The sequence below is a fragment of the Lissotriton helveticus genome, chromosome 5_1, assembly GCF_964261635.1.
Source record: "Lissotriton helveticus chromosome 5_1, aLisHel1.1, whole genome shotgun sequence".
Taxonomy (NCBI): domain Eukaryota; kingdom Metazoa; phylum Chordata; class Amphibia; order Caudata; family Salamandridae; genus Lissotriton; species Lissotriton helveticus.
The window spans coordinates 221393692-221405911 of NC_136065.1; the positions used below are offsets into that span (position 1 = coordinate 221393692).

At 43.7% G+C, this 12220-nt stretch overlaps 1 protein-coding gene across 3 annotated transcripts in view; it reads left to right on the top strand.

The window, feature by feature from the left end:
• Positions 1-12220, top strand: part of DPP7 (dipeptidyl peptidase 7) — a 1731842-nt gene that overhangs the window by 1530269 nt on the left and 189353 nt on the right. For all 3 annotated transcript variants that reach the window (XM_078642039.1, XM_078642041.1, XM_078642042.1), the window contains exon 10: positions 3152-3216. In XM_078642039.1, coding sequence (XP_078498165.1) covers positions 3152-3216 — 65 coding nt within the window. The remainder of the gene's footprint in view (positions 1-3151; positions 3217-12220) is intronic.

Sequence of the window (12220 nt, forward strand, 5' to 3'; positions counted from 1 at the left end):
CATCATGCTGACCAAGGGTTTGAGAAAGTAGTCCGCAAACGCTGAAAGCGGTTCAAGTAGTGAACCCTGGCCTGAACTTATGGGCCTCCCTGGAGGCGGTCTCTGTGGTTTATGCACCTTGGGTAAGGTGTAAAAATAAGGCATAATAGGATACTTAGCCTGCAGGAATAATGCCTCTGCGGGGGTAATCCAGCCTTCTGCTAAGGCTTCTTCAACCAGGACTTTAATCTCACTCGTCAGTCTGGGAGTTGGATCAATAGTCAGAGGACGGTAGGCATCGCTGTTGCTCAACTGTCGGAGACACTCTGCCCTGTAAGTATCTACATTTTGGACCACAATGGAGCCCCCTTTATCAGCGGGCTTCACAATTATAGTACTGTCTTGGGTCAATGTTTTCAGACCATGTCTCTCTGCAGTAGTGAGATTATTGTACCGTGATCTGGAACTATACTGTATAAGATCTATATCATTCTTAACAGCCAGTTCGAAAGTAAGAACTTGAGTGGGTATGGCATGTGAGGGAGGTGAAAAAGTAGATTTGTTCCTCAAACCTGTATTAGTGTCCTTCTCCTCCTCTGATTCCTCAGAGTTTTTGAAGAAATAATGGAGCCTCAGTTTGCGGAAAAACTGTGCTAGTTCCATTTGTAGGACAAATGGATCGCCCTCATCAGTAGTCACAAAGCCTAAGCCCTTATTCAGCACAGCTTCCTCTATGTCTGTTAAAGTTCTTGAACTAAGATTGACCACCAAGCTCTGCTTAGGTTTAATTAATGTTCTTGAGCATTCCTTCTCGTATGACTTCGAGTTCCTGCATGGGGGCCTGTTGTATCCTCCCATTGGACCTGAGGTTGTCCTTGTGCCGGTCTTCTTTTGCCCCGTGACCGTCTGGGGCCACGCGCTAAAAAGGCTGGCTATTAAAGCTTTGGAAACCTGGAAAGGGGCCCATCGGTGGCGCAAAATTCCCTGGATAGCCCCAGGGTCCTGGGGGCCACCACGATTGGCCGGGCATGTTGTACTGGCCCCTATAGTTCTGTGACCTACCTCCTCTGCCTCGGTTGTTACCGGCGTTGGAAGGTTGATTGCTGGCCTCTGAATCGCTTCCTGTCTCTGAACTTGATCCTGAGTAGTTGGATCCATACAATCTCCCTCGCTTATTGAAATCAGGAGCTTTGTAATTATCGCTGGTGTAGGGATAAACAGTTTCCAAATTAAACTTGGCCAGGTCTTTCTTGAACTTCTCAAGTTTAGTCTGAAGTATCGAATCAGCAAATTCTTTGTTGGCTTTATCTGATTCATCTTTGTTTTTTTTTTTCTTTTTTTTGAAAGTGGCACTAATGGTGGCCTTAATTTTGCCCTCCAAGACCTGTATTTCTACTAAAATAGCGTCTGCTACCCGTTTGGCTGTACTGATAATCAGAATTAGCCAGTCACGGGTACAGCGCCAAGCGATCATTGACCAATCCTTCAGGAATGGTTTGTCGCTTAGAAATAAACGTGGAGCATTGGTTACTATAAGCCCGGGAGGTGCGCAACTGGCTCTCATGTACTCTGCCATGATGATCCCATGGGTCTGAGTCCGAGAGTTTTATTTTTTTATTTTTTTTTTTGTGAAAGTGGCACTAATGGTGGCCTTAATTTTGCCCTCCAAGACCTGTATTTCTACTAAAATAGCGTCTGCTACCCGTTTGGCTGTACTGATAATCAGAATTAGCCAGTCACGGGTACAGCGCCAAGCGATCATTGACCAATCCTTCAGGAATGGTTTGTCGCTTAGAAATAAACGTGGAGCATTGGTTACTATAAGCCCGGGAGGTGCGCAACTGGCTCTCATGTACTCTGCCATGATGATCCCATGGGTCTGAGTCCGAGAGTGCGACTTTTATAAGGCTAGCACTTTAGTCCAGTCATCTGTTGCATTAACTGTAGGTGTGGGTAGTGTTTCTAAAATGCTCGGCATGTTGTCTAAGATGGAATGATACATGGAGTCATCATAAGCCAAACCATGGCGTTCAGCCATTATAGTTATACAGTGGAAAGGACAAAAAGGTGTAAGAAACCTCAAGACAAAGGTCAATATATTAACCACTTCTTATTAATAGAAATGAAATGATCGCTATTATTTCAGATCAGTCCATAATAGCCCGCAGCTGCACGCTGCTCTACACACCAAAAAACACAATCTCTTGCAGGGCTGGAGGGATATTTATAGACCATGCCTAAGTATTATCCCCCGTAGGAATCAACAAACAACTACAAACTTAGGGGTCTAATTATGGATTCAACCGTAATCCTCTGCTCGTCATCACCTTATCAATAGTACAAGGGTACGAACACAATAATACTAACAAACCAAAACACAAGATGTGAAGAACCAGTAACGTGAGTCACCCCTGGTATAGGATTCCCATCAACAGTCTTGTAATGATCAATATTATCATTTGGTAGTCCTTATCGGGTATTGTGTCTCTAGATCATTGAGACCGGCATACCCCGATAACCAGATACGGGTAGTCAAGTTTAGTCTGAAGTATCGAATCAGCAAATTCTTTCAGGGCTGCCTAGCAGAACTCATACCTGGCAGAGACCCAAGAGGCCCTAAGATACCCCTGAAATTCCCCAGAGCGTAGGCCCTTAGTATTGCCTTTCTTGGAGTTCCTGTATCCTCGCTGAGCCCCACTGGGACAGCTGAACTGACAAGCCCCACCTCTATTCAGCACAATGCTTCCTCACAGCTATGTTACATTTGGCACCAAGTTCAACCATGTTACATTTGGGTTTCCCTGCCTCTTCCTGCAACTTTCCCTGCTTTTAGTTGGTGACTGTGAGGCAGATCCTTAGTAGATAAAGACTACTGCTAATGTTAAAATCTATTTCTCCCCTCCCCCCATTTTCCAACCACAGTGCTCATTCTAGGAGGCTTAAATAGGAACATTTGTATAAATAGAAATAGAAAGTGGCTTAAGAGAGAAACCACTGTATGCACACAGGCAACTTGAATTCTCTTCATAATTTAAGGCATTACTAGAAAACCACATATTTAATTACTCTTGGGAAAATACATTTTTTTAACAGTTCTGTTATTGTGTTTAACTATGTGTTTTATGAACAACTGTCTAAAAGACCGAATTGTCTCTATCATTTATAATTTTAGATCTTAAAGCAGCGAGTAACATCATCTTTTCAAATGGAGATCTAGATCCTTGGGCGAATGGCGGGGTAAGGATTTTTTTATTTTTTGCATGTTAAAAAGTCAATGTTGATGCAGAGTTATGTTGTCCAACCGTTTATCCTATTGGATTAACAGCACTGAAATTTCGTACCCATTTGCATGTGTTTCGTCTATAAATACCTATGGTCATGTTGAAGGGGCTTGCACATTGATGTACAGTATGACAGAAGACTGGTTCTGCCTTTACTTAGTGTCCTCAATGGCAAGCTCCTGTGAACTTTTATGAATGTTTATTAATAAACCCTAACATTTCCTAAAACTCCTCAATGCCTTTTGAAAAAATTTCTGCAGCATTCTCTGTACATTCAATGATGGAGTACCCTCTCTACCAAACTGTTAGTCTACCTGTCGATTTTAAGGCGGGCTGATATCCAGTATGTCCACGACGGAGACTACTCAGGCTTTGTTTCCGACAAACTCCCCTCTGTATTTCTGTTGAAGGTAAGTAAAATAGGAAAGTCCCAAATGATCATAAATCATAGTTTTTTTTTAAAAAAGGCAGATGAACATAATTATCTGTACACAACTCTGTAGATATGGACACTAGAAACAACCAATCTTTCTCTCCATGCATTCGGGCAATTACCCGGTATTTAAGGGAAATTTCTATCAAAGCCCTTTCACAAGACTGTCACAAGGTATTGCACAATGATTTCATACAAGTTTATTAAAAGCAATATTTTCAATAGACATTTTATGTCAACAATACAAAATCACAAAACAAATTTTCTAAAAACCAGGATCTCAGTACTGTACATAAAGCTTAAAAAGAAACAGTTTGTCGACGCAGCGTTTCGGTTGTTTGAAGTTAAAAACACCTTCTTCAGGACAGTTTCTGAATTAATAAATAACACAATTATTATCCATTTGCAATACAGTGACAGTCAATGTTTATACAGCCGTTAATGTGGTGCATTACAATATCATCTACAACCTTTCACACATCTCCCTAATCAACATAGAGCATCCTCATGGTTTATATAAAAAAACTCATAATTACACCATTTGATGGGCAGCAGTGTTCGACAATTTCCCCAACTTCATGTGCTTCCTTTATTAATATCGGTACCGTATTTGAGTTACCTAAATACAGAATATATTTATATAGTGTTAGTTTGGATGTTTAAGTAGTTTTTATCTAACACTGAGATTGTATCGCGAGAGTTAACCCTTTACCTTCGTTGTTAGTTATACACCGCGTAAAAACCTACTGCGGAGCCACCATTCGGGTGTTCGATCTTGGAGCTGAAGAGAACAAAAAAATAAAACTCCTCACTCGTTATGTACTTATTTTTTGTCTAATGATGTGATCATCTATTGTTCTACTCACCTAATAAGATATGCAGGGCAGTAAATATATAGATAAGTCTCTATTGCGGTCGTGCTCCTGCTTGTATAGAGGACTGCCTTCGGGGGAGTATTTTGTGGGATTAGTCTTTTTTTCATTTAGACCAATCTGAAAAAACCAAATGAAGGGTTTGTTTGTTGCGTGTTTTTCGTTTTAAGCAGATACTTCATAGATGTGCATCCGCACAGCATGTTCATATTTTCACTCTCCACCAAGTCATAAACGTTAAATACACAAGTGTTGCCCGTAATGGACTTGAGCGATTTACTTGAAGGAGGCTTTTATCATTAACATCTCGAAAGAGGTATTTAGACTAAGACCGATATTCTGCTTCCCCGGGAATATGGCTATCTATGATCTCACAAAGCGCTCTTACCCGGGTATGATAATATGGCCTCCCTGCTCTGTCTGCGGTTAAACTGGCCTCTGCCGTCACGCTTTAGCGGTTCTGGATCACGAAGCACATGAAGTTGGTGAATGATATCCATAAGGGAGAACTGACAGGTCCCATGTGTTGCTAAACCAAAAGGTACGCAATGAACTCCATATTCCCCCTTACTGGTTTTAGGGGTGGTCAAGTGCTATAAATTGTTTTGTCATTAATGCTACTGTGAAATCTCTTTAGTCAAATGGAGTAAACTATCATTAGGCCTATATGTAAAGAGAATAATAGAGTCATGTATATATAATAAGAAATAAAAAATAGTAAATGAAATTGTCGAACACTGCTGCCCATCAAATGGTGTAATTATGAGTTTTTTGTATATAAACCATGAGGATGCTCTATGTTGATTAGGGAGATGTGTGAAAGGTTGTAGATGATATTGTAATGCACCACATTAACGGCTGTATAAACATTGACTGTCACTGTATTGCAAATGGATAATAATTGTGTTTTTATTAATTCATAAACTGTCCTGAAGGTGTTTTTAACTTCAAACAACCGAAACGCTGCACCGACAAACTGTTTCTTTTTAAGCTTTATGTACAGTACTGAGATACTGGTTTTTAAAAAAATTGTCTTCTGATTTTGTATTGACACATAAAATGTCTATTGAAAATATTGCTTTTAATAAACTTGTATGAAATCATTGTGCAATACCTTGTGACTGTCTTGTGAAAGGTGCTTTGATAGAAATTTCCCTTAAATACCGGGTAATTGCCCGAATGCATGGAGAGAAAGATTAGTTGTTTCTAGTGTCCATATCTACAGAGTTGTGTACAGATAATTATGTTCATCTGCCTTTTTTTTTTTTTAAACCTATGATTTATGATCATTTGGGACTTTCCTATTTTACTTACATTTCCCCTTGTCCCGTATTGGATGAGTAAGGGACCTCCCTCTTTTTTGAATCTGTTGAAGGTAAACCATCCAAACATCTGCCCAATTTAGAGTAGGAGGATGGATGGCTTTGTTTTGTTGACCGTCCCAACCAGGTTATATGAGGGGCAGTAGCACATTTTAAAAAACAACCCACATCACCTCCCTGGTATTGGGACCATTAGTTTAACATTTTTCCTGAATTGGCAGTGAGTTTTTGGAAAATGTAAAACTTTGGAAAAGTTTGATAGCTGGTCGACATGTGTGATGGAGCAATCTGTAAACCATTTTCAACTTGGCAGGAGCCACCATGACGGCGGTTTCTGTCAATGTATAGAGATGTCCGTGGGACAGACGGACATCTCTGTCTGGTGGTCAGAATCTCTGTCCGGTTGAGTGAGTAAAGTGCTCTGTTGACCTAATTGACATCAAACCATCTGCCAAACTCTAAATCTGGCCCGAAGTCTCTTGTTTTGGGACTAAGGTGCAGCCTATCCCCTTACTACCACGGAATTCAGTGGTTTGGTGGATGTTGCTGGTAGAAAACATATTTTACCATTCGCCAGTATTGAATCTTTTATAGATTCACATGCTTGAATCTTCCCCGTCGTCATGGTGGGAGTCTCACTGTAGCAGTAAAATTGCAGTATAAAGCTTAAAGTTAATCTCCCTTGAAAATCAATAGCATTTAGTAACGAGTTAACCTCATTAAAGTACATCCAAACTCCAGCCAATCACATCACAGACCCAGTATCCATACCCTGCAGGGCCACCATACCTCAGATTTCTTACTGCACGTCTTGTGTTAGGTAGTCTCCCTGAACTCTGCTCAGTCACAGTGTTTCTACCTTGAACTTTTCAACTGTCAGCTAACAGTTCATTTTCCTCAACCTTCTCTTCAACTGAGGTGCTGCTAGAAAGTGAGTTTACCCTTTTCTTTCTGTATTTGTTGCAGAATGTCTGAGTCTAAAAAAGGGCTGTTTAGGCCCTACAAGACTTGTGGAAAGTCCAGGCTCTTCTCTGAAGAACCTCATAAAGAGTGCTCATACTGCCTTTATCCGGATAACAAGCCTAGAGACTGTAAGCACTTCTGGACTTTTTCTTCAAAAACCTTCAGAGACCGGGAGGGAAGACTTCTCCGGTGGTTGCAAAATAGAAAATCTATTAAAGATTCTGACTCCACGAGTGAGGCGCGGCCGCATACCTCCTCTAAGAAAAGGATGGAAGAAGAACCTCCTTCTGTCCAGAGAGAGCCAAAAAAGTCAAGATCTCAGAGCAAGGAGTCTTCTCTGAAAGAGAAGGAGAAAAAGGAGCAACCTGGCTCTTCCTCTGCCCAAAAGAGATCTGGCTCTGCACCTCAATCGGCACCGCATACTCCCTCACAGAAAATCCGCCCGTCGACGAGGTATTCTCAGCCTACGACCGTTGAAATAAGGGCTCCGTCGATGGTTTCTTCAGCGACGTTGACGGTCAGGACGACAGTGGCTGTGGCGTTGACAAAAACTGAGGTAGTTATTTCATTGTCATCTTCTGTGAGGAGTTCTACATCGTCGAGGGCTTAGACGTCGACAGTTCAGTTGGGTGCTGTGTTGTCGACGAGCGTCTCTGCCCTGTCGACGGATATTTCCACACCGTCGGCACAGTCACTGACGACGATTCCCGTCGACGAGGAAAATGGACTTGCCAGTTACAAAATCAATTCCTTCATTGTTGCAGGACTTCTCCAAGGTTTCTCCGCTGCCTCCTTCTCGCCTCCTGGATTTCCAGGAATTGGAGGATGAAGGTCCTTATGGCCCCGCATACAGTCCTGCTCAACTGAGAGTCAAGTTCCAAGAATCAGAGCAAGAAGAGCAACCAGATGACCCTTCTGCTTATTTGGAGGGTGAATATTCCTTCTCAGAGGACGCATAGGCATGCATCGCTTGGACACTTTTCAAGAGCATTACCCTTATTGATCAAGAACAGTAGGATCGTCAGCAGGAACCCTCCATTAATGTTCCTATGTCCCTGGTCATGGACTGGAGTAAGATGCTCAGTGACTACTAAAAGCATTTCCCAGATAGTAATGTAGCTCAAAACCCAGCTCCTCTACAGGAGGATCCTGTTGTCATCCCAGATCAGGAAGCTCCACCTGCACCACCAAAACAGAAATCCTTACAGCCACTGCAGATTCCTGCTTGAACATCAGACAGTGGTGATCAACAATTGGAGAAAGGGGAGCAGCAAGTGGATTCTGATGTCCAGGATGAGTGGATGAACTATGTGGCACACAACCCGACTTCTCCCACCCTACCAGTGGCTGATTCACCTCTAGTAGATATCGGCAGCTTCCATGATTTTCTAGAGAGGGCGTCAGAACGCTTTGATCTTGCCATGCCGGTCAAGCAAGCGGAATGCTTCTTGTATGATTTCAAAGCTGCCATGCAGCCTTCTGTTAGGGCAATCCCTATTGTTGACGTCCTGTGGCAGGAAGGCCTTAATCTGATGAAAACTCCAGCTTCTGTGCCAGTGGCTATTCCGAAATTAGACAAAAAGTACCGGGCACCCGAGGAATCTCCTGCATGCTTCGTTACCCATCCAAAGCCTGATTATGTAATTATGCAAGCAGCCCAAAAGTGATCCAAGATTCCTGCTTCGCCATGTACCACCCCGCCAGACAAGAAAGGGTGCAGGTTAGACAATACCGGGAAGAGATTTTCCGTGCTGGCAGCAATGGCCATCAGAGCCTCCAATGCCATGACCATTGTGGAGAAGCGTGGCTCAGTGGTTATAGGCGGCAGACCCGGAAGCTGAGATCGGCCGTGGACCAGGGTTCGATTCCCCGCCTCGGCGGGACTCGGGCTCAAAAATTCCACGTACTCGACAATTCTCGCTCCGGTGCCTACTCGACTCACGGGGTCACACTCTGCACCTCTGGGCAATAGCTTGCTTAATCTCCACTACGGCCCCTCGCGGCGGGATGCCTGGCTTTCACCTTGTGGATACCCTGCCGGGGTATCTCACAGGGGAATACCAGGACGGGTTCCCTAAGCAAGCGCCTTGATGCCTTCGGGTGATACGTGCGCTATATAAGTCGCAATACATTGTTAGGAGGTATGACAGGCAGATATGGTCGGACATTGCTACTTTTCTAGAATTTCTGCCTGAGGACAAGAATAAGGCGGCAAAGGCAATACTTTCAGAGGGAGAGAGAGCCTCATCGGAAGTCATCGATGGACATTTATTCTACCGCCTTTAGTCAGACGGCAGGCGCTGCCATGCTTTGCAGACAAGGTTGGCAACAAGATTCTGCCCAAAAGTCCAAGCTAAGGTGCTTGACATGCTGTTCGATGGTGAGAACCTTTTTGGTAAGCATGAGGCGCTTCAATCAGACACAGAAACAGCAAAATCCTTAGCCAATCTGCAGCAGAAGGGGTTTGCTTTCTTTCAAGGAAGTGGCAAATTTGTATCTCGGCTCCAGCTCCAACAGCGCTTTCAGCCTTACTATCAGCAGGGTTTCTGGCCTCAATATTCGGCAATGTTCTTTCGTTAGACACCCGCACCAGCTTACACGAGGGCTCCAGCATGAAGGCATCCTGCGTCTGGAGGAAAATCCCATTATTCAGGCAGAAGGCAATGAGAATTTTCAGGCACCTGTCACCCAGTCCCACTCCAATTGGCTCTAAACTGCTCCAAATTCTTCATTAATGGAACACCGTTTCTTCCGACAAATGGGTGTAAGACGTCATCGACCATGGTCACACTCTGGAATTTATTCAACAACCTCCAAATTTCCCTCCAAGAAAGACTGCTCACCACCATCTGGTGGTTCTCAAAAAGGAAATAAATCTCCTTCTCGACAAACAGGCAATCGAAGTAGTGCCGCGCAGTCATCGCAACCTAGCTTTCTACTCTCACTTCTTTCTGATAAAGGAAGAGACTGGGAAATGGAGGCAGGTTATGGACCTCAGGTTGTTGAACAAGTTCATCAAAAGTCAGCCTATCAGGATGTTGTTGCTCCAGGAGCAGATTCTTCTTCTCTTGGGTACAGGAGATTACATGACCTCCCTGCATCTTCTGTATGCGTACTTCCATATTCCCATTCATCCAAAGCACCGTCGTTTCCTCAGGTTCCAAGTGGCAGGGTGCCACTACCAGTTTAAAGTGCTACCATTTGGGCTAAAGTCAGCACCCAGGATTTTCACCAAGTGTCTGACGCCAGTGGCGGCCTTTCTCGGGCGTTCCGGGCACAAGGTTTTTCAATACCGGGACGACTGGTTGGTCAAGGCCCCATCCTTTATGGGCACCTGGGAGTCCACGGAAGCCGGTCTTCGCCTTTTCACTCTCTGGGTCTCAATCTCATCAGAGAAAAGTCCTCTCTCCTCCCCTCCAGGTCACTGGTGTTTCTAGGGGCAAGGTTAGATACCAGCCGCTCAATCACCTTTCCCCAGAGGAAAGAATTTCTCGTCTTCAAAGGATGGTTCAGTCCCTTTTCTCAAGAAGGTGTGTTTCTGTGAGGAATTACAAGTCGATGTTGGGTATGATGTCTTGCATCCTGTTGATACCACACTTTCGATTGCGGATGAGGCCTCTTCAGGAGCAGCTTGACTCCCAATGGATTCAAGCTCGAGGCTCCTTCGACGACACCATGTCAGTCACGCAAGAGATGATCAAGGCAATGTCCTGGTGGTCATTAAGAAGCAATCTCTCACAAGGCTTGACCTTCCTCCCAGCAAAACCATTGTTGATAATGACAACGGATGCTTCCATGGAAGGATGGGGAGTTCACCTCCTCGAACTTCAGGTCCAAGGGAAGTGGTCGGACCAGGAATCTTTATGCCACATAAACCTGTTGCAGCTTAAAGCAGTCTTCCTAAGGCTCCGATCCTTTCTGCCAAGGATAAAAGGATCGTCGATTCTCGTCCACACAGACAACACAACCACCACGCTCTATCTACAGAAACAAGGGGGACGAGATCTCTGGCTCTCTCAAGCCTGGCGCAGCGAATTTGGATTTGACAGATTCACCACAACAATACAAGTCCAGCATGTTCCAGGGTTTCTAAACGAATGGGCCGATTCACTCAGCAGAGACACCAAGCAGTGTCACGAATGGGAGTTGGATGCTGTTCAGCTGGTAAAGGTATTTCAGTGTTGGGGATTGCCAAGCCAGGATCTGTTCGCTACATTACTCTACAAAAAATGCAAATTATTCGCCAGCAGATTCCCTCGGCCAGGTTCTCTGGGGAACGCCTTCTATTTCTCTTGGGAAGGAGCGTTTGCTTATGGGTTTCCTCCGTTCCCACTAATACCAAAAGTTCTACAGAAGATGAAACGGGAGCCTTGCCGCATCATTCTCATTGCTCCGGCGTGGGCAAGCCAATTCTGGTTCACATAGCTTTTGCGCCCATGAGAGGCTTCTCCAATCCGCCTGCTTTCCATGGATCAAGGCCAAGTGGTTCATCCAAATATTCATTCTCTTCACTTGTCGTCCTGGCTCCTCACCACACGGAGTTTGGTGACTTAACTATCTCTGAGAAGTGCCATTCGTTACTTCACAAGGCCTAAGCTCCCTCCACTGTCAAGTGTTACTCGGCCAAATAGAAAAGATACTGTTCCTAGTGTGAAAAACACTCTTGCCATCCACTCTCTTCTCCTCCGGAGGATGTTTTGCGGAATCTCTTATCTCTGGCCAAGGCTGGCCTTTCCCACTCTTCGATTAAAGTTCATTTGGTGGCCATTTCGAGGTATAGAAGGCATTCAAATAAGTTGTCTTTATAGTCCAACAGACTAGAGAAGGAATTTATGAAAGGTCTTTTTAGAGCCCAGCAAAAAAAAAAAACAGAGGAGGGACCCTGAGAACGCAAGTTCTCGGGGGAAAACCAATCCAGGGAAGATACAATAAAGAACACAAGGGAAGACACCCACTAAAAATTATATGTATGGGTAATACCTCCAGATATAAAAGTGTCACCCACAGAAAAAACTCATTTTACAATTGTTTATTCAGCATATTATCAAAATTCATTTTTTTTTGTATAAATATTTTTTAGTACATTGATGTGGAGAAATAATAAATAACATTCATATATGCATTAGGCAAATAGTCACAAAACAATATATACAATAGAGCGAAGAAACATAAGGGCCCTGAGATGAAGAGAACACTGTCAAAAATATACAAATGACCAACTCACCTACACATAGAAAAGACAATGTGAACATCAATACATCATAACGCAAAAAGAATACATAACAAACGATTTGCATTATACAAAAAATACATAAAATGTGCACCATATGTAACGAGCACAACAACGAAGGTGAAAGCGCCAACGCGCGT